We start from the raw sequence: 27,625 nt of genomic DNA, 5'->3' as shown, positions 1-27,625 counted from the left end.
ATACCTTACATTACCATTGTTTTTGGTTTTGATTCTCAGAGACATGAACAAGAACTGGCCTAAGTTTTGCTTGTTTGACTGAACTGGTTTGTCTGCTCAGGGAATTTTCAAGTCTGGTCTCCATCTGTGCTGGATTTTAACAATGTTAAAGTACCCAAAAGTGCTTAGCCCCAGGCAAAGTAAGCATTCATTTCTCCATGATTATTAAGTGCTGTGCATAGCATTTACCATATGTTTATTTACCCCATTTATTTCTTGTCCTCTATCCAAACTTCCTCCAAGTGCCTCTGCTTTGCTTCTCCAACCTTTGACCCTGAGCAAATCCTCCTAACAACTGTGCAGGCCACTCTAGGCCTTGCTCTAGCTCAGATCTCTTTGATATTCATTGTGCTTTCTCCTTTTCCTTATCTCACATTTCCTTCCAGATCCTTCCCTCTCTCTCCAGACTCAGCCTTTGGAGTTTGGAGGCTCGGATTTGCTCTATGTCTTTGGATAAGTAAGAAAGTCATCTAACGGCTGAATCTCAGTTTTCACATCTGAAAAACTGAGAATAACAGTACCTACTTCACAGCAGATAGAATAATCAAGTGTGATTGCTTTGTAAATTGTACAGAGCCTTATGCAAGCTAGCTCTGGCATCTCTCACCTCTATTTCCTTTCATTCTCTTCCTCTTCTTTCTGGCCCCAGTCTTATTTGTGGGACCAGGTACTCCTTGGAATTGAAAGTTAGGACGTAACTCCAATCGGAGTGAGTATTTGCTGGTTGTTCCCGCCTTCCACGCCCAGACGAGCCAATCAGAGCGTCCGAAGAGTGGCGCGTGGCCACCTCCGCGGGAGCGCTCCCTTCCCTCCGGGCCGCGGCCGCAGGCCCTCTTTCGCCTCGCACCCCGGACTCCGGGCTTTGGAAGTGGGGCCATTCCTCTTCGCTTTCGCCTCGCACCCCAGACTCCGGCCTTGGAGGTGGGGGTCCTTCCTCTTCCTTTTCTCAACTCTTCAAATCTTGGCATCACAGGGTTGAACCGCGGGGACCGGAAGTGTGCCCTGCACCGGCGGGTCCCCCGCGAATCGACGCCGGAAGTGGACATTGCCGGGGGAAGATTCCGCCGGCTCCGCTATGGCGGCCATCCCGCCCGACTCCTGGCAGCCGCCCAACGTCTTCTTGGAGACCAGGTGAGGGGGTCGCCTCGGGGCGGGGCTGGCGGAGGCGACTCGGAGCCCGGGCTTGTCCGCGGGGCTCGCTTCCCGGCGGCTCTCCCTCGTGGAGCGGCGGCCGCGAGGGCAGGTGTGGGCCGTCGCTGTCCTCGTGGAGCGGCGGCCGGGAGGCGCCTGATTGCCCTCCTCCCGGCCCTTCGTTCATTCATCCCTTCATGCAGGCCCGGGACGTGGGACCTGGCGCCTGAACAGAGGTGGATAAAACACACAGCCGTGCCTTAGGGTGACCGTATAGGGAAGGAGACAGCTACTAGCATGTACATGTGAAGGAGATGAGCAGCACAGTTGTAACGCCATGAGTGTACAGCGGTATAAGCAAGTGGTAAACACAGGAATTGGCACAGTTGCTCCACCATCACATGTGATGCAGCTGAGCCCCAGCCAGCCTGGGCCCTGCCCCAGGTGCAGACTGAGCTTCACAGTTAGTTTAATCCTCCCAGCAGCGCATGCCCTGTGGGTATTACTCCACCTCTCTTCCAGGCTTAGCGGGGGAATGCCAAAGCTTACCGATCAAATGGCTCCGCCAAAGCCTCAGAGCTAGTAAGCCTGGAACCTCATTTGGAGCCTGGTGTGTCCGCCTCACATGCTAGGTTCCTTGGCCTCGTTCATTCCATGGCCGCTTTGGAAAAAGCCCAGAGCGATCTTTCCAAAACAGGACAAATTACCCGACGTGACTTCTTACTGCTACAACACCGTCATAGCAAAACTCTGTGGTCTGACATTCAAGGTGACTTTTTTCATCTGGCCTTTTCCTACCCCTGGCTCCACTTTCCATTCCCCCATCAGTAGCCAGGGTCCAGCCATCATCCCTCTGCCTTCTGTCTCTTCTTGTCCATGCTGCTCTCCACCAGAGCACAGTTCTGTCAGATGCTGCTTCTGCTGCCAAGCCCATTTTCCTTACTTTCTTATACCTGGAAAAATTCTATTTCAGATACCAACTTGAAAGTAATTTTTGAACTTACCTGTGAACATTTTTTTAAAAAAACTATAAGATAAAACTAAATTTAAATCCAAGCAGTGTAGAAGTGTATATATATATATATATATATATATATATATATATATATATAAAAGCAGTGAAAGCCACCTCTCATGTAAAAACTTAAAAAAAAAATGTTTTTATTGATTTTTAGAGACAAGAAGGGAGAGGGATAGAGAGAAACATTAATCCAAGAGAAACATCATCAATCCGTTGCTTTCTGCACACCCCCTACTGGGCTTGAAACCTAGGCATGTGTCCTGACCAGGAATCACACGGGTGACTTCTTGGTTTATGGGTTGATGCTCAACCATTGGGCCACACTGGCCAGGCTAAAAACATTTTTAATAGTTTGTTGAATGATCTTCCAGACCTTTTTACATAAACATCTCTCTTTTATGTTCTATTTTTTTTTTTAACAAAAATAAGATCATATGATCATACTTTGCGTATGTTTCTTTTCCTGCAATTTGCTTTTCTTTCACTTACTAATATATACAGTCTTCCATGGTATGAATGGCTCATATTTTAATCATTCCCTCTTTGAAGGTCATCCAAATTGCTTCTTGTTTTTTGTTATGACAAGTATTGGAATGAACATCCTTGCACAGTTGTATCCCTAAGCACTTTAGTAATTTTTTTCTATAGAGTATATATTTGGTTGAAATTGCTGTCAAGAAGCATGCCCATTTCAGTATTGTATAGGTAGTTCCTGATTGCCATTCTAAAGTCATTGTCTGTATTTAAAAAAATACCCACCAGAATGTAAGCTCCCTGAAGGGTGCCCCGCCCAGAGCAGTTGTCAATCTGTGTTCTGGCACTTACACATACACAGCAGGTCCTCAAATAAAGGTTCCTGTCAGTGTCCTTCCATTGTAACGATGAGGGGAAAAGAGAGATTGCTATCCAAGGCCACTGTCTCCGGAGTTTGCATGTGCTCCCCATGTCTGCGTGGTTTTTTTCTAGGTACTCACACCCCAAAGATGTGCACATTAGGTGAATTAGCATGTCTCAGCGGTCCTAGTCTGAGTGAGTGTATGTGTGTGTGCGCAAGTGTGTCCTGGATGGAAGGTGTCTGTCCAGTTTGGTTCCCACCTTGTGTCCTGAGCTTCTGGGATAAGGCTCCAGCCACTCAAGACCCTGCACTGGAATAAGCAGGCTGGAAAGCAATTATTTTAATTTGCTTTTATTAATCTTTCTTATGTGAATGTATAGCTCATATTTATTTCAATGTAAAATGTTAGAAGTGTTTGGGTCTTTTTTTTTTTAGAAATTTGGTGATGTTCTTATGACCAGAAGTATGCCACAGGGACTTACCTCTTATTTACATCAGCTAGCCTCTGGTAAAATTGATTTCATTATACATTCTCTTTTTTTTTTTTTTTTAATATATTTTATTGATTTTTTTTTAAAATATATTTTATTGATTTTGTACAGAGAGGAAGGGAGAGAGATAGAGAGTTAGAAACATCGATGAGAGAGAGTCATCGATCAGCTGCCTCTTGCACACCCCCTACTGGGGATATGCCCGCAACCAAGGTACATGCCCGGGACCCTTCAGCCCCAAGCCGACGCTCTATCCATTGAGCCAAACTGGTCTCGGCGATATTTTATTGATTTTTTTACAGAGAGGAAGAGAGTGGGATAGAGTTAGAAACATTGATGAGAGAGAATCATTGATCAGCCGCCTCCTGCACACCCCCTACTGGGGATGTACCCACAACCAAGGTCCATGCCCCCGACTGGAATTGAAGCCTGGACCCTTCAGTTCGCAGGCTGATGCTCTATCCACTGAGCCAAACCGGTTTTGGCTCATTATACATTCTTTCCCTAAACGGCAGTTTCCAAGAACCTATCTACAGTATAGAGTGTTTACTTGCAGTGTGCTTGGCACTGGGTATTCCGTCTAGACAGAGTTGACCCCGTTCTCGAATTCCTGGAGTTCAAAGTCTAGGTGAGAGATGGAGGAGGGAAGGCACCTGGCCTCCATCTTTTCCTTCTCCCTTTTCCTTGGCAGTCCTTCAGCGGAGGAGTGCTCCTCACATTGGGTAGGCATAAAGGTTTGAATTATCAGGTTTTGCCTTTGTTGCAGCCCCTCCTAAATACACACAAACTATACCTTCCCCCCTCCCCCATTAAAATATTTATGCATAAGTACTATATTTACGTGGTTCAAAAATATAAAGTTTAAAAAAGATATTCATTGAAAATCATCCTGTCTCCTATTTACCTAGTTTCCACCCCACCCAGAAACTTATACATGTTTAAATAAATATGAATTCCTGATACTTTAATGTCTTCCTTTAAAAAAATTATAAATTAAGTGTAAGATTTTTTTTTTTCTAATTTGGGGGTTGGTTATATTAATTTCTGGTAATCAGAAATTTTTAATATATAAGGTGTTAACATTTTAGTTGTCTATGTTGTGTTCATGTTATTTTCCTTGCGGTGTTTTCCTTGGTGAGTATGGAGTCTGATGTTTATCACAGTTTCATGACTCACATACGAGTTTGAAATTAGAGTCCTGGAGCAGTCCATGTCATTCCTGTCTGCCGTGACCTTGTTCTTGACTGGAGCTCTCCCGCCTCTTCCGCCTGCAGCATGGGGACCATCGTGCTGGAGCTGTATTGGAAGCATGCTCCGAAGACCTGCAAGAACTTCGCTGAGTTGGCTCGTCGAGGTTACTACAATGGCACCAAATTCCACAGAATCATCAAGGACTTCATGGTCCAGGGCGGTGACCCAACGGGGACAGGTACCGTTAAGCCAGCATTAGCTTCTGAAGTTTCATTCTGTTGTCACTGATGCAAGGCAGCAGGGCTCTTTTCCACCTGCCAGGGACAGGGATTCGGGTGACTATTGCTTTCCTCCCCAGCACACACCCTCCCCCAAACACACACGTGGGGAATTGATCAAACTAAGCTGGACTCTTGGGCTTCATAGAGTTTCTCATAACTTCCATGTATTGCTTACTAAGAGCAAATAATATTACAGTAATGTATAATCTACTAATCAGAAGTAAAGGAAGACATTTTCAGTGTTGTGAGAAAAATAGAATACTGGGTTGTTTGATTAATTTGCTCATTTAATAAATATTGACCAATTGCTTTGTGTCAGATACTTTTGTAAGCTCTTGCTTAGCCATGAACAAAGAAAAAAACTTGCTCTCAATAAAGCAGGAAAAGGATGTGGAGATGTGATTTTAATAGCAAGGCCAGGGCAGTCCTCTCTGAGTAAATGCTATTAATGGAGCAGAGAACTGAATGAAGTGAGGGAATGGACTTTATGACTGGAGGGAAGGGTAGGCCCAGATGGCTGAGGCAGGAGTCCATGCAGTAGATCATGTAGGGTTTTGTAGGACATGGTAGAGACTGGATTTTATTCTGAACTAGAGGCCCAGTGTACGAAATTTCTGCACTTGAGTTGGGAGGGAGGGGGCGTCCCTCAGCCCAGCCTGCATCTTCTCACAGTCTGGAAGCTCTTGGGGGATTTCTGACTGACGGCTTAGGCCTGCTCCATGGGCTGGTAGTCAGGCATCATTAGCACTGCACAGAGACCAGAGGCTCCTGCCACCACCACTGCACTCCCTCTGTGAGAACTCACTGACCGCTGGGGGGCACCTCCTGTGTTGAGTGTCTGCCCTCTGGTGGTCAGTGCATGTCATAGCAACCAGGTTCCACCATTCAGTCGATTTGCATATTAGCCTTTTATTATATAGGACTAGAGGCTAGATGCATGAAATTCTACGAAGGGGCTCTGCCCTCACAGCCACGGTGGCTTGCCTTGTCTCTCACAACCCCAGTTGTTCTGCTGTTCTGTCTAATTAGCATATTACACTTTTATTTTTATAGATAAGGCAGGAACCATTAGAAAGCTTTGAGCAAAGGAATGACATGATCTGACATATGCTTTAAAATGCTCGCTCTGGCTGCTGTTTGGAGAACAGATAAAGGGGCAAGAGTGAGAGCTGAGAACCTGTTAGAGGGCTGAGGTAGTCATCCAGTCTAGAAGTATGTGGTTGGACGGGGCCAGTAGTGGAGAAAGTGGTGAGAAGTGACTGGATTGAGGTTATGTTTTGATGGAAATAGAGCCAATGATGTTTACTAAGGTTGGATTAGGGGGTGGGTGTGTGTGTGAGAAAGATGAAGGATGACTTCAAAGTTTTTTAATAGAATTTAGTAAAGTGGGGAAGGCTAAGAGAGAAGCATGTTTGGAGGGGGGAAGATTAAGAATTTGGTTTTGGTTTTGGACACATTAAGAGAGGTGTTGAATAAGTAATAGGATATGAGTTTGGGATTTCATGGAAAGTTCTGGGATTGAGGTATGAATTTGAGAGTTACCATCATTTAAATGGGATTTATTAACACCAACCTATGATCTAAGAGGTTGCTGTTTGATATAAAACACACACACACACACACACATATATATATATATATACATATATATAGAATAATATATACACATTATACATATGTACAGAATAACCTGGCTGGTGTGGCTCAGAGGTTGAATGTCAACTCATGAACCAGGAGGCCATGATTTGATTCCCAGTCAGGGCATATGCCTGGGTTGTGAGCTTGATCTCTAGTAGGGGGCGTGCAGGAGGCAGCAGATTGATGTTTCTCTCATTGATATTTCTATCTCTTTCTCTCCCTTCCTCTCTCTCTAAAAATCAGTAAAAAATATTTTTAAAAAATATATAGAATATATAAGAAAGTAGAAAAAAAGAACAAAAATTACTCTGAAGTATACCTCCTAAAGATTCCTAACAACCATTAACTGTTGCCCCAACATCTCACCTCTCAGAAATCATTAGTGTTCACTTTTGGTGGCCATTCTAGACATCTTTCTTTTCAGATACCTAGTTAAAAGGATGAATGGGTGAATAGCTGAATGGGAATGATTTAGAGAATAGACTATGTCCTGCATGCTATTGTTTTTTACACAAAAGGTATTGAATTTAATTTCGTATACGTTTAACAGAAAAATTGACATCCTGCTATGAGAGATGAAGCAATTAGTACTTGAATTTCTACTCATCCTGATGTTTACTAAAAGCTCTGTTTTGCATATGCATCCTCCTATGTTGGGAAAAAACCCAGTCCTTCCCTCCTGTTTCTCCTTTGCTTTTACCTATTTACACAGAACTCTTCACTTGTGTCACAAATATATGTTCTTTTTCCTCATGACAAGTCGTTCTCTGCGACACCAGCTAGGCGTCCTACCATTTAACTTAATCCTGACACTATCTACCTGGAGACCATGTCATATCCCACAGGTTAAGGTCTCAGTCCCACAAGACGGTCTCTTTCCCTACCCCCAACCTCCACACTGTCTCTCTCCTCAGCCCTCCCCACCCCCCCATCTCCCACACACACACCAGACCACAAGCCCAGGTACAAGTATCTACTAAAGACCAGCTGGCTATAGGGGAGATTCCAGCGGCACCTCCTGCGGCCTGATTACTTTGCCAGAGTGGCTTATAGAGCTCGGGAAACACTATGTTTACCCATTGCTGAAGGATAATGGGAAAGGGTGCAGATGCACAGCCAGATGAAGAATATATAGGGCGAGATCTGGGAGGTCCCGAGTGCCAGAGCTGCTGTCCCCGTGGAGGTGGAGTGTGCCACCTTGCTGGTGTAGATGTGTTCGCCCACTTGGAAGCTCTTGGAACCCTGTACTTGGGGTTTTATGGAGGTTTCCTCATGCAGGCGTGACAATGAACTCCATTTCCAGTCTCCCCTCTCCGGAGAAGAGGGGGTGGTGGTGGTTCCTGGGGGCAGGGGGCAGAGGCTGAAAATTCCAAGCTTCTAATCATGGCTTGGTCTTTCTGGTGACCCCATCAGGTGACCCCATCAGGAGCCCGCCCAGAGTCCCATTATTAGAATAAAGATGCTCCTCCTGCTCTTAGCACTTCCGAAGGGTTTTAGGAGCCTTGTGCCAAGAATTGGGAACAGAGACCAATTTTCCAATATATTCTCAGACCTGGCCTCCCTTCCTCACTCCCAGCTTCTGTTTTACTTTTCCTTGTCAGAGTTTATAGCATTTTCCTTCTACACCCTCTTGGGTTGTGCATTTCAGAGGGTTTGAGGCTCACCACTCTGCTCTTCTATTCACAAGTGCTAGCAGGTAGAGTTTCTCGTCGAGCTGTTTTTATTGCAAGGGCCGGAGGCTGTTATATTTTTAAGTAGGTCATGCTTGAGAATGTCTGCCTGTTGCCCTTAAACTTGAAAAAGACTGTGACTGGGTGTGCTCCTCTTGGGCTGCATTCATTCCCTCAGATCTTCTTCTGAGGAAAATAGACATTCTGTTCCATCACCTTCTGATTTTGAACATGGCTTTGAAGAATTCTGAGATCAGATTTACTTCTTCAATTCCGGGAAGTTTTTTTGATTTATGTTTATGAATTTTTTTCTGTTATACTTATTGGATTTTCTATTTCAGGAGACTAATTCTTTGTTTCATCACCTTTGCCTTCTATATCACATTTCTTTTGAGCGTCTGAGATGATGTTTTTCCATATTTCCTTGCATCCACTGAAATAATCTCACACCTTTATTCTGTCCCTTTTTCAATTTTTAGTCATGTCTATTTTGTTCTTTTCCTGCTCTGATTTATTTATTAGTGCTGTATTGGTGTTATTTCGTTCTAAATCTGTTTCCTTAGTTCTGCAACCTTTTCTATTGATTCATTATCTTGTCTTTGAATTCGTTTTATTGGATTCTTATTTTTATTGACGCATCAGTAGCCTAAGACAGCCACGGAGAAGCCCTTCTTGGATTATTTTTTCACAGACTGAGATCCCAAGGTGGCCCAGGCTCAGGGTCCCCTTAACTCCCCCCCCCACCCCCCCCAGGTGGCCAGTGCTGGCAGCCCCCCTGCCACTCCTGAGCACTTGTGTGTGCGGCAGCCGTAGCTTAGCTTTTTCAGGGCTACTCACCCACTTCCTCTGGTGGCTTCTCAAAATTGGAGGGTTCTCTGGGTGGCACTCCTCCTTTCCTGATTAGAGAGTACAAGCAGACAAGTGTTTTTTTCCTTGACTGACTTTTCAAAATTTTTGGAGTACTAAGTTTGTTGTTTTTTCTTACTTGGTTGAAATTTTTGCTTCTTTTTTTTTTTTTTTTTGGTGTTTGCTTCATCAGGAATTGGGGAGTGGGGGGAAGAGTCCACATTTTTTACTTAAAAGTGTCCTGCCAACACTTCGATGCACTTCTTTCCTGTCATCTTCCTCTCTTTCATTGTTGTTATGAGATTTAAAAAAATATTTTAGATAATCCTTGTCCAAGGAAAATTTTCCATTGATTTTAGAGAGACTGGAAGGAAAAGAGGGAGAGAGAAACATGGATGTGAGAGAGGCACACCAGTCAGGGCTAGGAATTGAATCTGCAACCCAGGTATGTGCCCTTGACCAGAAATTGAACCCTCAGTCCGTCTGTGTGCAGGCCAACATCTTAATCACTAAGCAACACCAGCCAGGGTTTTATGAGATAAATTTTAATTCATGTCAGCAGTGAACTGAGATTGCCAAGGATGAGGTAAAAGAATTGGAAATGACTCAGATGTGAGTTACTCAGCCAGAGCTTCATATATTTCTGTAGTTCTCAGACCTTCATAGTGTCACATTTCCATGTCACTTTAATGAAATTAAACCACTCAAAAGATTTCAAAATAATTGTATCCAACCTTAAGTATAACGAATGATTGAGCTCAGCCTGCTGGCAGGTCTCTGGTTGAGGGCAAACAAGAGCTCGGTCACTAGTTTGAACTGCTAGCTGCTTAGGTAACAGGTTTTTACTAAACCTCAGGAGCGCAGCATTGGCATCGTGGGCTCTGCAGCAAGTGAAATGCCTCTTCCATCCCCCACTCCCTCATAACTGCTGTTCCTCTCCTCCCTGTGAGACGTGGCACCTTACTCAGCGCTTCCCTTTGCTTCTGCTGCTCTGTGTGAGCCTCACTGGCTCACTGGCTGCTATGATCGCAGTGATTAGTCATGTGCTGATTATGTTGTGTGTCACCCTCACTCTGAGTTCATCTCTCCACTTGCTGCAGAAATACCTGAAGTGTAACTTGTTGACAGCAAACTCAATAATTTTATTCATTTGAGGAATATTTGCTAAGAGGCTGCTGGGTATCTTGTGCTATTCTACGGCCTGTGAGGGGTACACAGCATTAGTTAGAGAGCTGGTTTAATCCTCACATGAGGATATGTTTTTATTGATTTTAGAGAACGAAGAAGGGAGGGAGAGAGAGAAACATTGATCATATGTGCCTTGACCGGAATTGAGCCCACCATCTATTGGTGTACGAACAAACACTCCAATCAACTTAGCCAACCGGCCAGGAGAGAAGTCAAGGCATTGTTTTTTTCTTTGTAGAGCTCTTTGTCCAGGAAGACAAGATATTCATTCTGAGAAATATCTAGACAGTAACAATATAGTCAACTAGAGGCTGGGTGCATGAAATTTGTGCACTTTTTTTGGGGGGGGGGCCGTGTCCCTCAGCCCAGCTTGTGTCCTCTCACAGTCCCGGAGCTCTTGGGGGATGTCCGACTGCCAGCTTAGGCTGGAGAGGCTCCTGCCACCGCCGCTGGGCTCGCCAGTCGTGAACCCAGATTCTGACTGAGCCGCGCTCCCCCTGTGCGAGTGCACTGACCACCAGGGGGCAGCTCCTGCATTGAATGTTTGCCCCCTGGTGGTCAGTGTGCGTCATAGTGACTGGTCATTCCACTGTCAGTCCAAAACCAACTCTCCAACATCCCCCAAGGGGTCCTGGATTGCGAGAGGGCTCAGGCCAGGTTGAGGGATCCCACTGATGCACTGTTGGGGCTGGGGAGGGACACGGGAGGGCTCCAGGGTATGCCCAGCCCATCTTGCTCAGTCCCGATCGACCAGACCCCAGCAGCAAGCTAACCTACCGGTAGGAGCTTCTGCCCCCTGGTGGTCAGTTCACATCATAGTGACTGGTTGACTGGTCAACTGTCTGCCCCCTGGTGGTCAGTGCACATTATAGTGACTGGTTGACTGGTTTACTGTTCCCTGGTGGTCTGGTTGAGGGCAAACAAGTGCACGTCACAGTGAGACATTGAGTGGTCTTAGCATATCATTTTCATATTACGCTTTGATTGGTTGAACGAATGTCCAGACACTTAGCATATTAGGCTTTTATTACCCTGTTTCCCCGAAAATAAGACAGTGTCTTATATTAATTTTTGCTCCCAAAGATGCGCTAGGTCTTATTTTCAGGGGTTGTCTTATTTTTCCATGAAGAAGAATACGGTACACATTTATTGTTAAATGAAAATAAAGGAAATTTATTACCTGTATACGGTACGGTAGTACAGTAGTTGTCAACACAAACCAGACAAACTGTGAATCCTACAGTATCAAGAATTTACTCATTTGTTCAGGGACAATCTTGTCATCATCTTTTGGAACATCATCATAACAATCCAATTCATGAATTTCCTGGTGAATTTTTTGTGACTCCATTTCTTTCAGAATCAGTGGACCAAATCTCTCATGTTTAGCCTAGGGGGGGCCTTATTTTTGGGGGGATGCCTTATATTTCACTCAGAAGGAAACCTGTAGGTAGGTCTTTATTTTTGGAGGATGTCTTATTTGGGGGGAAACACGGTATATAGGATATGCAAATGTATGCTGGTGTGCTGTGGTTATTATATATCATAGGTTGGAATAATTAATAATAAAAAGTATAGTGGAGTGGGATTAGAATGGGTAGCATATTTTGAGGTGGGCTTTGAAAGAATGTAGAATTTTAACTCTTGGAGGACAAGGAGGTATATTTTGGATTTTGGAAGAAGAATGAGTACAGAATAGATACACAAGTAACAGAAGCATGTATGGTGTGAAGGAGAGCCGACCACCCCAGGTGTCATGTCTCACCTGTTGGACTGGCTCTGCGACACAACCCAGCCACCTCTCCACACCAGAACAGTGCATACGATGTGCTGCCTGAGGCGCCTGGCTGCATGCTGAGGGGACAGTAAGGAGCAGTGTGGGGCAGAGTAGGAGATAGCATGGGGGTAAGAGGCTGCTTGGCGAGAAACAGCACAGAGGAAAGAACCTGGAGCAGGTGAGGAGAGTGGCAGGAGGAGACTGAAGGTTAGCTGAGTCCACGATCATGGAGTGTCTTGTAAGTTGTGCTGAAGACTTTGATTTTGTCCTGAGTGTTAACATGTCCCCGGAGGATTTTGAGCAGAGGACTGCCACACTGTGACTTGTTTTAAAGGGATCCCTCTGGCCTGCAGGTGGAGAATCGACTGGTGTGAAGAGAGAGAGGCAAGGTGACCAGTTGGAAGCTTTCGTTGTCAAAGCTAGAACTTGGGGTTTGGACAAGAGTGATCATGGTTTTATGGGGCCTAGTCCTCTGGGAAGCAGATGCCAAAACAGAGTTAGGCATGGAAGAGCTTTATTGGGGTAACACCTGTGAAAATAAAAGGGTGAGAGAGGAAGGTCTTGGAGGGGAGTTCTTCAACATCAGTGCAGGCCTATCACCTGTGGAAGGAGAGCAGGAGGAGGAGAAAGCACCAGCAGGAAATATGAGGAGCTGCCAGTACAGTGGGGTTTCAAGAAGGGTGATATCAACTGTCAGATCCTGCTTATGGACCAGGCAGGGTGAGGCCTGAGGGTTGGCATTGGGTTCAAGGGCATGGCAGTCACTGATGACCTTGACCGAAGCAGTTTCGTTGGCGCGGTAAAGGCAGAAGTCTGAATGGAGAGCATTCAAGAGGCAGCAGAGGAAGTGGAGACGCCAAGTGACGACAGCTTCTTTGAGGAGATTGTTCTGTGATGATATGCAGGACAGTGAGATACTAGGAGATGGACTTTTTGTTTTGTTTGCTTTTTATATGGGAAATATTCATACCGTGTTTTTATGCTGATGGAACGACCCACTAGAAAGAAAAATTGATACAGGAGAGGGGGTAATTGTAGCTGCAGAGTTCATTGCAGGGAAATGGTTTGTGGGGGTGAGATAGTTCTATGAACAGTTTGTTCATACTGTATTAATACCGGAGGAAGAAAGTTGTAGGAAGAAACGGTAAGATGTAGGAAGGGAAGTGAATTTGGTGTGTGAGCATGTGAAAGGTCCCTTTTGCCTTTTTCTCAGTGAAATAAGAAGGAAAGTTACAAAGAACAAGGAGCAGGGAGGGAATGGTGAGGTTTGAGGACAGAGGAACTGGAATAAACCCAGAATCCCGACATCCTTTGCCTCATGGAAAACGCTCCGGTTCTCTCAGATAGAGGAGCCCATCACGGCAGGTACTACTGCCGTCTACATAACTGCATGGCTTTCGTGCTTATCTCATTTAGTTCTCATAACAATTACCCGAGACATTAGTACTACATTCTTGTTTGCATTCAAGGAATCGGAGGCTTAGAGAGGGTATTTTGCTTAGTTACCCAGCTAGCAAATGGTGGAATTGGAACCGAAACCCAAGGCACGTGAGGAAAGAGAGAACATCTTAAGAATTGCAAAGTTTCTGGGATTCCCACGTTAGATCTGGTGTTTGGCATTTCCAAGGTTTTCAATGTTTTGATTTGAATAACCACAGCCACACCAGTCAGCCCCCCCTTCCTCCTGTTACACGGGGTTGTACCAACTCGGGATGCCATTGGCTACAGGTACCAGAAAACTCAGCCTAATGGCTTAGACAGCTTTTGTGTTTCTCAGGAGGGGCCGTGCGGAGGAAGCATTGCAGCATTGGGTCCGCTGCCCTGCAGAGTGGGAGGGACCCAGGCCTGCTGTTTCCACTCCACCGTTCTCAGTGTCTTGACTTTTGATCTCAAACTTGTCTTACGTGTGCAGGACGGTTGCTACTCTTCCTCACATCTGCTTTCAGGGAAGGAAGATGGGGAAAGAGCTGGGGGTGAGACTAAGGAATGTCCTTTTTATCAGGAAAGCTGTCGTTTTCCCAGGAGTCTCCTACTCAGCAGGCTCCTGTTTATGTTAGAGGTCAGAACTGGGTCATCTGGCCCCCCTTGCTGCAAAGGCATCGGGGTGGTAGCCGCCTTCCTTGTCTGGGAGGTTGAGCCAGGCTGTGAAGGCGATGGGGTGCTCGGAGGACAGCCAGCCTGCAGTGTCTGAGCACTCCCCTTCCCAGAAGACAGGCTTAGATGGGCGTGGTCAGTCACCTTCCAGTGTGCAGTCCCCAGACAGAGCTGGGCCCCCTTACGGGTCACTGACCGGCCCACCTGTGGCTGCTTTGGGGCTGGGTGTTAGCCTCTGGTCCCAGCAGTGTGGCATGGGAGTGGTGGGGACAGGGAGCAAGCACCAAGGTTAGAGGCCCTTCTCTGTGTCTTCGGTGCCACTCCAGTTCGGCTGAAGAGGTTTTCACAGTCAGTGAGCAGGAGGAGGAAGAAAAGACATGGGGAATCTTGAGGATAAATGTTTTTTTAAGAAGCAAAAAGCACAGGTCATAAAGAAAAAGATTAAGGCATTTCAACTGCAAAAACTTATATGCATCAGAAGACTGCATAAAAAAGTGAAAAAAGTCAGCCGGAAGAGGATATTTGCAAAAAGGATTCGTATCTAGAATACTAATCCTAATAAAATAATACACATATAAATTCTAAAATGTCAAGCCACTCACTAGAAAAGTGGCTGTTCACAGAGAAGGAAAGCTAAGTGGCCAATAAACTGAAATTATGCACGTTTCCTCTGTCAGGGAAACGCAGGTTAAAACCCCACAAGCGGGCATATGCCTGTTAGACTGACAAATGCTGGAAAGCTGCCAGAGAACCTAGAGCAGTGAGAGAAGGAGGGGGAGCACTGTGGGTGGGGGTGCACATTGGGCTCTTCTGGAAGATATCTGGAAAATGGAGTTCAGAGCACAAGCTACAGCCCTACCCGAGCTCTGGTGCTCCGGTGGCTGTGAGGCCATGCATTCTCCTAAATGCTCCTGTCTGGCCCTGGCCAATCTGGCTCAGTGGATAGAGTGTCAGCCTGCAGACTGAAGGAGCCCAGGTTCGATTCCAGTCAAGGGCACATGCCAGGTTGTGAGTTCAATCCTCAGTAGGGGACGTGCAGGAGGAAGCCAATAAATGATTCTCTTATCATTGATGTTTCTATCTCTCCCTCTCTCTTCCTCTCTGAAATCAATAAAAATATATCTTAAACAAAAAATAAATTATCCTATCTGATTACACCAGGGCTGGTTCTTCCTCGAACCCTGCCCACTCTACTAGCTGTTGGGAACTTAGTCTAAATTCCTCAGGTCAGTTCTCGGTGGCAGGGCAGACGGAGAAGCCATGCGAGGTGGTGGGTGTATAAGAATGAGTGTTTATTGCAGAAGCCAGTGGCCACATCGGTCAAGAACAGTCCGCACAGCAAGGTCCATACAAGCAGGGAACTGGACACTGGCTGGTGAATGCTTATCTTTCCCATGAAGCAGCATCAGCCTCTGTACCCGCAGTCATTATCTGAGCAGCCGCACGCTGCCTCCTAGACTCGCTGCCTCCTAGACGCACTGCCTCCCATCATAGCGGTACCTGAGCTCCGGCTCAGCAGCTGCTCCTGCCTCCCCTGCCCCGCTGCTCGCTCTAACAGACTTCTTCTCACGCTCATCTTGGCTGCTCTCTCTCCAGACTCCACAGACTAGCTGGTCAGGACGCTACTTTTACACTAGACAAAGAAGGCTCCATGCCAGCAGTTACATCAATCATACTGGCTACTGAAGGGCGCAGTGTACCAGGCGTCCTTGCACCCACTCAGGTTATCTTGGCCTGATTAGGATTCCCGGCTCCGATCCTTGGACTTTCCAATTAGGCTCATGCCCAGAGCGGCCTTTGGCCATTCTGGTGTATTGGTAACAAGCCTCTGTGCTCCCATTGGCCTTGGCTATCCGGGGACCTGGCGAGGTTCCCACATGGAGTAACGGTGAAATAGTCAGATTGTGACCTGCATGTCTATCCCCGGCGGGCTGTGGTCTCTGAGAGCTTCTGCACTTGTTTGTGGCCCATAAGAGAGTGGTTATTGCAGTGTGTCTTGTAATAGCAAAACATTGGGAAGACCCTATGAGAAAAGATAAGATTGGTGTGATCGTACAGTGCAATGAACACTCCAGAGAGCATGGAACAAAGTGCATGACTGTGACAGTGGTGAACAGAAAAAAGCTAATTGCAGAAGAATGCATTATAATTACTTCTCCAAACCTGAAAACATGCAGAACAGCACATTTTTTAAGGGATGCATATATACGTTGTAAAAAAGAAAATGCATGGAAATGACAAACTCCTGGTCAGAATAGTGGTTCCCTGGGAGAGGAGGGATGGGGAGGGAGACAAGGTGTATATGTGTGGGGTCTACTGATTTACTACATTTTGTTTCTTAAGGGTAAGATTCACAGTTGTTTGTCATATTATTTGCATTTTTTAAAAATAAATCTTTATTCATATTATTACAAAAGTTTCTCATTTTCCCCCCCTCCACCAGGTTCCCACCCCACCCTCTGCCCTTTCCCCACCCCCCACTGTCCTCGTCCATAGGTGCACAGTTTATGTTCAGTCTCTTCCCGCACCTCCCACTCCTCTTTTCCCCGAGAATTGTCAGTCCACTCCCCTTCCATACCTCTGATTCTATTATATTCACCAGTTTATATTGTTCATCAGGTTTTTTAATTCCCTTGGTTTTTAGATTCACTTGTTGATAGTTACGTATTTGTTGTTTATAATTTTTATCTTTATTTTCTTCCTCTTCCTAAAGAACCCCCTTCAGCAATTCATATAATTCTGGTTTGGCGGAGATGAACTCCTTTAGCTTTTTTTAATTAGTGAAGCTCTTTATCTGGCCTTTGATTCTGAGTGATAGCTTTGCTGGGTAGAGTATTTTTGGCTGTAGGTTCTTGTTATTCATCACCTTGAATATTTCTTGCCATTCCCGTCTGGCCTGCATGCCTTCTGTTGAGAAATCAGCTGACAATCGTATAGGTGCTCCTTTATAGGTAACTACCTGCTGCTCTTGCTGCTTTTAATATTCTCTCTTTGTCTTTTGCCCTTGGAATTTTAATTATGATGTGTCTTGGTGTGGTCCTCTTTGGATTCCTTTTGTTTGGGGTTCTGTGTGCTTCCTGGACTTATAAGTCTAATTCTTTCACCAGGTGGGGGAAGTTTTCTGTCACTATTTCTTCCAGTATGTTTTCGGTATCTTGCTCTCTCTCATCTTCTGGGACCCCCTTAATTCTGATGTTGGTTCGCTTGAAGTTGTCCCAGAGGTTTCTTACACTATCTTCAACTTTCTGGATTCTCTTGTCTTCTTGCTTCTGCAGACAAGTGTCCTCTGGCTCTTTGTGTTCAAAATCTTTGACTTGATTCTTGCAATCTTCCATTCTGTTTTTAGGACTCTGTATAATATTTTTTATTTCAGAGAATGTATTCTTTATTTCTAGTTGATCCTTTATTATTTCTAGTTGATCCCTTTTCATATCTTCATAGATCTTGTTTATTTTATTGGCCTTTTCTAGGAGATTCTTGAAAAACCTTATAAGCATGGTTTTGAACTCTATATCCAGTCACTTTTTGTCTTCCATTTCTTTCATTTGTGATCTGTTTCCTTGTCTCGGCATTTTCCCTGCTTCCCTGAGTTGGTAGGGTGGGAGGATCAGCTGTATCTATGCCAGGAGACAGCCTTATTCGATTAGACTTGGAAAACTGCAAGAGCCTCTGTGCTCAGCTTCGGTGGGGCGGAGTTTCAGGGTGGAGCCTACAGCCTTGGCTTCCGGTTAGCCCCACCCTATGAGGTTCCTGAGTCTCAGTGTTCCTCAGTGTCCTTTGGTACTCGCTGCAAGCACCTCTGAGAGAAGCCCTAGAGTTTCACCTGCTTCCAGACAGTCTAGTTCTCCCCCAACGAGCCCGCAACTGGGATTCAGTGCAGTTGGAAGTGGGGTTAAGAGCAGTCTGGAGCTTTTATCTCCTTCCTGCTATGGCAATCCAGTGGCTCAATCAGCAGTCAGTCTTCTGGCGCAATGTGCGCGACTCTGGGGCTCTGCCTGCCTTTCGCCGCTCCCCTGAGCTTCCGCCTTACAGCCCAGATTCCCTCTGTATATGTCTGGGTCTCTAGGGTCTCGCTCAGAACTGGGGTTCAGTGCTGTCGGAACTGGGGTTCAGCACAGTCCAGAGCTTTTATCTCCTTCCTGCTAGGGAACGCCAGCCAGGCACTCAGCCATCCCTCCTCTCCGGCTCCGTCCTCTCCGCACACACAACGTGTCTCCGTACCTTAGGCTTTTACAGCTCCTCTGATTTTCCTTCTGGTTTTCTCTTTCCTTCTCATTGTAGAATTTCCAGTCACTCAACTTTCCTGTAGTTCTGGATAATGTCCACTTTATATTTTAGTTGTATTTTTTGAAATTGTTGTGTGAGGCTGCAGTTAGACAGTTACCTATGCCGCCATCTTGGTTTCTCTCTCTTTTGTTTTTATTTGCATTTTCTTGTATGGCTGAAATACTAAATATCCTATATAATAAAAGCCTAATATGCAAATCGACTGAACAGTGGAACAACTGGTCGCTATGATGCACAATGACCACAGGGGGCAGATGCTCAACACAGGAGCTGCTCCCTGGGGGTCAGTGCACTTCCACAGGGGGAGCGCCACTCAGCCAGAAGCCGGCTTCGGCTGGTGAGCATAGCGGTGGTGGCTGGAGCCTCTCTCACCTCCACCACAGCATGAAGGAGCAGTGAGCTGAGCGGTAAGGAGCAGGTGGGCAGTAAGGAACAAGGGGTCCCGGACTGAGAGAGCGGTGTCTGACTGCCAGCTTAGCCCAAGGCAGGCATCCTCCAAGGGCTCCTGGACTGTGAGAGGGCACAGGCCAGGCTGAGGGGACCCCCTCACCCCAGGGCCTCTAGTATTGGATAAATGTTTAAAGGAGAAGACAGAAGAAGAAAAGGACTGGGAGAGTAGAGTGTTTGGAAAGCAGGTCTGGGCCTGTCTCTGCTGTATCTGTACCAGGCCAGGCACGTAGCACATTTGACAGCAGCAGAGCCGCTTTGTAGTGAACCTTGACATCTGTGCATCCTGCTCTGCACCAGAGAGCGCTTTCATCACTGCTCCCACCAGGGCGCCCCCATTCCACATGCCCCAAGGAATGTTTTGATTTGAGTTATTTGTCTTAATGACATTCTGTTACAAACCCTACTGAGTCAATTTAGGTTATGATAATAGCTTATTGTGGGTAAATGTGCTGCAGAGGCTCAGGCTTGTTGCAGTTGGTCAGACTATGCCAGAGAGTAAAAAGGGGCCTCGGTGCCCTTTGATCTTCTTCGGATGACTCTGCAGCCAGTCTTCTGTGACTCCTGAAATCCCCCTCTTGCTTGTGGTGCCATTTATGTGGGTTTCAGTGGCCCAGGTGTTTCATTCTCGCAGCCCCCGGCTTGCAGGGGTCACACTTCCAAGGCTCAGTCGGGGGGTGGACAGTGTGCTCCTGACCATTATCTCCAGCTCGGTTGTCAGGCCTGCGTGTGGGCTGGACCGTCTGCTGCCACAGCCCTCTCCCCTCTCATCTTCAGCCCTAGCATTCCACTGACCACCCCTCCCCCAACCCTCAGGCGGGAGAGGCACAGGTGTTAACCTCCAGCAGGTTAGAATTTCTGGAATGAATTTTTACATAGTGGCTTGGGCCAGGTGGGAGGTTTCCTCAGTTAGAATTCACCCCCATTCCTCTTTGCAAAGAGCCGGGGGCTGACAGGCTCCCTGTGGTGCAACATCCTAAAAGGATTTTACCATGGAAACACCATGGCCCAGGCCCAGGGGCCTGCGGGGTGGGCCTGGCGCGTTCACACGCTACTTTCTCAGCAGGTGGGCCTCCCTGGGTCCGAGCTGTGCTGGCTGCCAGGCAGGCAGAGTACGCTGGTAAACCCAGCGTTCACGGTTTGTCTTGGCTGGTCAACTCGGAGAAACCAAAGTACTTCACTAAGGCATATGGCTGCACATACCATTGTGCTCTAACAACAAAACCGGGGTGTCCAGCACAGCGCCACACTCTGCAGACACAGTGTAACCACCCTGTTGGGGGGGGGGGGGTCACTAGCCAGTCACTCCCAGCCCCATGCTTCTTCATATCTCCTCCCAACACACGCCTGTCCTTCCTGCCACGTTGCCACTTACCGCCCGCCGTTCCTGCTTCTCCTTCAGCTCTATGTCTTCGAGTTCAGTGACTTACTTCCCTTCATCTAGATTAAGGAAAACAGCTTTCAGTTCTTGTGCCATCTCTGCTCCATTCCCAATGGCTGTTGGAGGCTCTGGGTCCACAGGGATCCAGGGGCGGGTCCGAGCTCGCAGGAGAGTGCTGATTGATTAGCAACAGGGTTAGGGCTTGCAGCGCTCCCGTCTGAACTACTCATCAAAGTGTTAAGAAATTAACAGATGTCTTAATGCATCAAACTCTGAATGGCGGTTGTCTGTAGATGGTTAGATTACAGGGCACTTCAGTGTTCTTTTGGTAGTGTTCTGTGTTTTCTACATTTTTGACAGCAAACATGTATAACTTTAATAAGCGAGAAAAACACTCTCGGTGTTATTTGAAAAGAAATGTCTTACCGGAGTGAAACCAGTGATTGGAACGTGCTGGGTAGTGCTTGGTTCTGCTGCCGGGCTGGGGCTGCAGCACCCTGGCAGGGAGGGGCGCAGTGCTCCCTGCCTTTCCTTTCCTCTGTGCAAAAACCCTTTGGCCCTGTCGGGCATCGTTCTTGCTGCGAGGGGGACGTGAGACTGGCTGACTGGCTTCTCCTCTTCCCCTGTGGCAGGCCGAGGTGGTGCGTCTATCTATGGCAAGCAGTTTGAGGATGAACTTCATCCAGAATTGAAATTCACGGGTAAGTATGGAACCTGGCTGGACTGGGGGAGAGGGAGGGTGGATTTTAAAGGTTCGTTCTTCTGGCTGTGATTCAATGTGGAAGTCTGACATGGTGGCACGGTGCCACGTAGCTGCCCAGCCGCGGCGCCAGGGAGAGCCCTGGAGGATTAGAGAGAGTGGCGCCGCTCAGCGTCCTGGGCGACTCCGAGTGCTGTCTGAGAGTTCCAGACTCTGCTTGCTGAGTGTTGCTCTTACACTATGGAAACAGAAGCTTCCTCAGAGAAGCAGGAGGCCTTGCTAGATTTTTACGGAAATGGTAAAAATGTGATTAGTAAGGATCATCATGGACAGAGGCGGGAGCAGGAGAAGAGGCTGGGGAGCAGGAGGAGAGGCTGGGGGGCAGGAGGAGAGGCTGGGGGGGCAGGAGGAGAGGCTGGGAGTAGGAGGAGAGGCTGGGAGCAGGAGGAGAGGCTGGCGGGCAGGAGGAGAGGCTGGGGAGCAGGAGGAGAGGCTGGGGGGCAGGAGGAGAGGCTGTGGGGCAGGAGGAGAGGCTGGGGGCAGGAGGAGAGGCTGGGGGGCAGGAGGAGAGGCTGGGAGCAGGAGGAGAGGCTGGGGGGCAGGAGGAGAGGCTGGGAGCAGGAGGAGAGGCTGGTGGTGCAGTTGATGGCCTCTGTGTGAGGGCAGGGAGCCCGCCCTGGGGAAGGGGGTTGAAGAGAGAGGTCAGAGCGGAGTCTGGCTGCCTTTCATCCCTGCGATGGTGTAGTAGCTCCAGGTCGGAGCGGGGGGAGGGCGGGGGGTTTCACACTCGGTCCTCTCTCCCTTTTCCCACAGGGGCTGGAATTCTCGCGATGGCCAATGCAGGGCCAGACACCAACGGCAGCCAGTTCTTCGTGACCCTGGCTCCCACCCAGTGGCTTGATGGCAAGCACACCATTTTTGGCCGCGTGTGCCAGGGTATTGGAATGGTGAACCGAGTAGGAATGGTGGAAACAAACTCCCAGGACCGCCCTGTGGACGATGTGAAGATCATCAAGGCCTACCCCTCTGGGTAGTGGTGCTGCTCTCCAGGTCTGAAATGGCCCGGTGGACCGGTGTCCAGGGGACCTAAATGACACCTCTCTGAACCTCATTCTGGCCTTGTGAATCATGCAGACAGGAGGCTGGGATCTCTGGTGAGTGAGAGGTGGAAGTGTGTTTAATTGGAGGCTTCTTGTCGCCCCTCCCTGAGCCTCGGTTGACAGCATTTGCAGAACTGCCCATACATGATCACGGGCTACTGCTCACTGCAGACGACCCTGTGTGCATCTGCTCGATACCCTGGGAACAAAATGAAGCCAGCTGTGCCATTTCAGTGTCCAACCAAACTTCCTTCTGCGAAGATTTATATTCTGGCCCTCACTGCAGTCTTCGGTGGCTGATGCCACAGAATTCAAACCAGCAGTGCCTGTCAGCCCTCTGCACTCTGCGCTCCCTTTCCGTCTCCTACATTTGTTCTTCCTCGGAATGTCTGCATCGCTATATATATTTCCCCTCAAAAGCAGAATATCAACACTGCTGTTCCTGACACTTAGACTTCCCACGCAAAGCCACATTGGATGTTTGCCAGAGGAGAAATGCATCCAACAATCAAGTGTCTAAGAAGGTGTCAAGTGGGGAATGCTAATGTGTAATAACCAAGAAATGAATTTACTAAAAGGAAGCAGAGCGTTGACCATTTTTTGCCCAGGAAGGAGCAGAGATCTGTAATGAGCCTAAGAAAAGACTGAGTTCTTCTCAGAAAGGAGAAGTGCCACTACCTTTTTTTAAAAACCTAAGACTTCAGAGAAACAGATTTTATATGTTAAGGGCTTTTTGTTTTTTTGTTTTTTAATCTTTCTGTATTTTTTTTAGAGGGGTTATGAGAGAAAGGAAGTTAATACCTGTGTGATGCATAGAAACTGCCTAAATAAAATGCCATTGATGTTTGAAATTTTTGCTGTAGTCTGGTTTTAAATATTGTATGAGGTTCTATGAACCATTTTAACCTCTGAACAATCTCAAATGGTATTTTAGGGCTCATCTTCAAGATTTCACATCATTGCAGGTTTGTGATCCCCAGGGGACTTCTCCCGTTCAAGAGCAGGTCTGTCTTAAAAGGGCAGAACCGAAGAGAGAGTTAGGGGATCTTGATGAGCATGTCTGAGTGGGGGCAATCCCTGGAGATTACCAGTGGAGGAGCTAAGAGACCTGACTGTCCCTCAGACTGACAGGAGGTGCACCTGCTGTCAGAGGTGGTAGGTGTGGTGGTGGTGACTCAAACTGGGCGCTCCTGGCTCGAAGAAGGGCTTGTAGCTTCAGTGTGTTTCCTTCTCTCTGAATGTTGGAGATGGTGACTTCCTCTCCAGAATGACCAAACAAGGTTCTAGTCCCCAAGTGTTCCCCATCTTCAACCTTTCCCTGTCCTCTCTCAACAAAAAAAGGAACACCCAATCACAAGCTACGTAAATGACTTTGTAACTTTCCAGAGATGGTTTTGGGGTGCAAAATACTGTTTGGGGAAGTTAAAGATACATTTCTTTCAGCCTGAACTGGGCAGGCATAATTGGGTCCACCTCTAGGAGCAAGGAATAAGACACTCGTCCAGTTACTCCCAGAATTACAGTCCGTAATGCCTGCTTCCACCAGGTCGGAGTGGCAGAAACCAATTACCGCTGCTTTGAGAAGGAGAGAGGGTTGTGAGCACACCTGGGAAGAGAGGGGCAGAGCTCCTGTTTCTGGGGTTCGCCAAGCATGTGAAGTGCTCTCGCATGAGTGTGAACCAGTCTTCATGAAGGAGGCGACCTTAAATTGATTCTGCCGGTAGCCAGAGATGTAGAAATTTCTGTTTCTGTGAAAAGGGAGCTTGTCTAAGGGAATCCTGATTTATCTCCTTGTCCGGTGAGTGTCCACAACCTCCCAGGATAAGTACAATTAGGAGAAGTCTCATAAAAGTGGGTGTGCTAGGAGGTAGCCCATCTCAGTCACATCTCAGATCGAGACGAGGTAGCTTATGAGAAGGCAGGATGGGTTTCTAACTTTTATGGAGATAATGAAGATAGGTTGTGTGACTGCGGAGGTAATCGGGGATGGGAGAAATACAGCTTTGGTGGGAAGGGTAGGAGATTCTAGACTTGGGAGATTTGGAGAAGGCTTGAAGTTGTGAGTAAACAAGCCAATGAAAGAAGCCTTCATTGTGTCTGTGGGTGGGTAAGGAGTTTGGCACCCAGACTGTAAAGGCATGGCCCCAAGGACCCTGGGCCAGGCCTTCTCACACTGTCCCCGCCTCAGGAACCACTGGGGAGCCTGCGAGAAAGCTCCCTGGCTTCAGCATCTACCCGGAGAGTCTCATTTCTAGCAGCTCCCGGGAGGTGGTGAGTGCTGGTTCGGACCCCACACTAAGTGGTGAGAGCCTAGGTCCAACATGAAATTGGGGGTGGTTCCTAAGAGCGTGGGGCAATTGGGACCATGACCTGATCCTCCTCCTAGATGAGGGGAGGTCTTGGGAGAAGGAAGAGCTTCGGAGCCAGCGTGTGCTTTTTGGCTCTGGCTGCTACAGTGGAACTCAGGAACAGTGCCTGCCTTCGTTTCACTGTGGTGCACCGAGGACACCATTTCCTGTGTGGGTGCCGCAGGGGTAAGAGGGCACGGTTAGTAGACGTTAATAAATGCAGGGTAGGTATCAGCGATTACGCCGTTGAAGGACCCCTGCGGGGTTCAGATGCCACAGTTCCTTGGTTTCCTCACCCTAAAATGGGAAGATGATACTAACCTCATCTATGAGCTGGAGCAGAGGCCAGCATTTAGGAAACAGCTCTTGTTATTGTCACCTCTTCATCCCAGCATTAGCAGCCTGACCTTGTACAGCTCTCCCTCTGGGCCCGCCTCTCAGAGCAAAGACCTGCCTCACCCTCCTCGGAGTCCCCTTAGCACGTCACACAGTTGTTTGACGTTATTGCTGAATCAATCAAATGAAAACTTGTTCTCTGGCAGGAAGAGATTGGGATCCACCTGCAGAAATAGCTTTATCCCGTCTCCAAACCCAGGCTTCAGCCCTCTGGAAGTCCTCAGCCTGATTTACTTTTGGATTGTGTCTCCAGAATATGACAAAAGAGCTCCCCCTGCACATGTGGAAGGATTCCCATCCCCAGATCCTCAAGACAATCTGAGCCATCCCCGTGGCCTCTTCTGGCACTACGTTCTTGTCACGCGTGGAGGAGGAAGCAATGAAAAGCACATGTTTTGAAGTGGCGGAGTTCACCACTGCCTCCGAATCGCTCCGTGGCCTCAGAGCCCGTTGCTGTAGAGCAGACTGTAATTCTTCAGGTAAATACCGGGACAGGCTGCCTTCTAGCAACATTCTTTGACAGATAAGAGAAGCACGTGCAGGGGAAGAGAACGAGTTAGGGTGTCACTCCAGGCTGGCTTGGTCTGACTTAGAAGTTGGGTCCTTTGTTCTTCCTGACGGGTAATTCGTGATCTCTGACTGCATCTGAAACATAGATGGCCAGTTTGAGGCAAGGTTTGTGGACAGAGAGATGTGAGGGTTTTGTGTGATATTGGGCACATCACTTTACCTCTGGAACCCGTTCATCAAGCAAAGACCAGAACTAGGCCCTTTTGAACCCTAACTTTCTAAATCTAGGTCATTCTGAGAAGATTCCTTCAGCTGCCAAGTTTCCATTGAGGATGGTATTTTGGAAATTGGCCACTAGAGGCCACTGTGAATACAGTTTGGCCTTACAGCTTCTTCAAAAGGCAGAAGTCTACGCTGGCCTTCCATGATGCTAAGCCAGGCCTTCCATCCTGGGAGGCAGAAAACCAGCCACTCAGACTGCGGGGCCAGAATTGAGATGTCCGCCCGGCCCTGAGCAGGCAGAGGAGGTGCTCCCTGCCAGGAGGCCGGCCAGCGCCCCTCCCCGGGCACTGGATCGGGTGGAGGAGAAGCCTCGTGCATGGCGGGTGGGTGAGCCTGATTCATGCCTCAGCATCAGGTGACAATTCCTCCAACTGCTCCATATTCCACTTCACAGTGAATTCCTTTATCAACAACTAGAGGCCGATGCATGAGATTTGTGTAAGAGCCGGCCTTCCTTCTCCAGCTGCCGGCACGGGCTTTCCTCTGACACCCGGGACCCGGCTTCCCTCGCAGCCCCGACTTCGTCAGGTCTAATTAGCATGGAATCAGGAACAGTTAGCCAGAAGGAAACTCCTAAGAAAACGAGTTATTGTTGCCCTTTCTCTGTCCCATGGTTCATGGAACCTTCTTAAATATTTTTTTACTCTTAATACTCCAATCCTTCTAGGGTTGGCAGGTGAGCAAACTGAGGACCAAAAGCAAGTAGCACAGAGCCTTGTACAGAGTGGTGAGTGGGTGAATACCGGGCCAGGGCTGCTCAGCTAGTAAAGGCAGCCCAAGTTCAGCCCCTGTATCTCCTCCTTTGATATACGGAGGAAAACGTGCAGAGGAAACGTGATCTGCTGGCAGGGCCCGGGTTAGAATCCAGTCTCCTGCCTCGCGGGCTGGGCTGGCAGACCAACTGCTCTGTCCCAGGAGTCCCCAGGCCAAGCCGGCGGGAGGCCCCAGCCTAGGCCGTTCCAAGCAGAGCCTGCACCAGGCCTGCCCTGGCCCCGCAGGAGGGAAGGAGGGGGGAAGGAGCACAAATGACCCTAATCAGTGTGTTTATTGGATCATAACTATTAGCCTCACCACTCAGCTAATCGCACAGAAATCACTTTCCTCTCCGGGAGGGTCTGGCCGCAGCTCCATTAAAAGCCGGTACCTGCGAGGAAGCTGCACACAGCGGCGTGCGGGAGGGAGAAGCAGTATTTCTGCTCCCTCATTCCGCTGATGGGGAAAATGACCATTTCACATTCACCGTCTGAGAAAAGCCCCTGAGGGAAAGGGAATCCAGGCTCACAATAGTCTTTCGGCAACATTCCGCTCTAAGAGAAAATGCTTTTCTTTGTGACTCCCTCTTTGAAAGCATTTGTGATGCTATTAAAGATAAAACAAGAAAAGGGAAGGAACGGAAGATTGGGGGCCATACCAGGGGTGGCGTATTCCACTTAGTCCTCTAAGGCCTGTGAGCGGCCGCACCGCGTCCGTCTCGTGAAGGCTCCTCGGGGCAGCGCTGAGCGTGAGCTCGCGGCCTGCTGCCACCCTCCGCCATTCCCTAACCTCCCACAGGGGGGCTTCCTCACCTTTCTTTGCTCCCCGCCCCAGCCCAGAAAATATGGAAATTGCTTTTCAAGCCAGATCACTGACCTTCACAACTTTCCCAAGTCTCCCTTCTTCCATCTATAGAATGAGGGGCACAGACAAGAGGGATCCCTCTGGTCTAAACTTGGACCATTTCCTGCCTGGCCTGTATGGCTCAATGGTCGGCCTATGAACCAGGAGGTCACAGTTCAATTCCCGGGTCAGGGCATGTGCCCGTGTTGTGGGCTTGGTTCCAAACTGTGCAGGAAGCAGCCGACTAATGGTTCTCTCTCATTGCTGATGATCCTGTCTTTCTCTCCCTCTCCCTTCCTCCCTTCCTCTCTGAAAGCAATAAAAATATATTTTTAAAATATGTATATTTAAACTTGGGCAATTTCCTGATGGCGTT

The 27,625-nt window shown here is 47.9% G+C and overlaps 1 protein-coding gene across 1 annotated transcript; it reads left to right on the top strand.

Moving 5' to 3' along the window:
- Positions 1–798: 798 nt before the first annotated feature.
- On the top strand, positions 799–22,968 carry PPIL1 (peptidylprolyl isomerase like 1). Its single transcript, XM_084890075.1, has 5 exons — positions 799–907; positions 1,013–1,170; positions 4,792–4,946; positions 20,950–21,018; positions 21,831–22,968. The coding sequence occupies exons 2-5, from the start codon at positions 1,115–1,117 to the stop codon at positions 22,049–22,051; spliced, it is 501 nt and encodes a 166-aa protein (XP_084746201.1). The 5' UTR covers positions 799–907; positions 1,013–1,114; the 3' UTR covers positions 22,052–22,968.
- The last annotated feature ends 4,657 nt before the right edge of the window (positions 22,969–27,625 follow it).

This window comes from Pipistrellus hanaki (genome assembly GCF_964339955.1).
Source record: "Pipistrellus hanaki genome assembly, chromosome: 7".
In the NCBI taxonomy this organism is placed as follows: Eukaryota; Metazoa; Chordata; class Mammalia; order Chiroptera; family Vespertilionidae; genus Pipistrellus; species Pipistrellus hanaki.
Note: the sequence above shows the minus strand (reverse complement) of the source record. Positions and strands in the feature narration are given on the sequence as shown.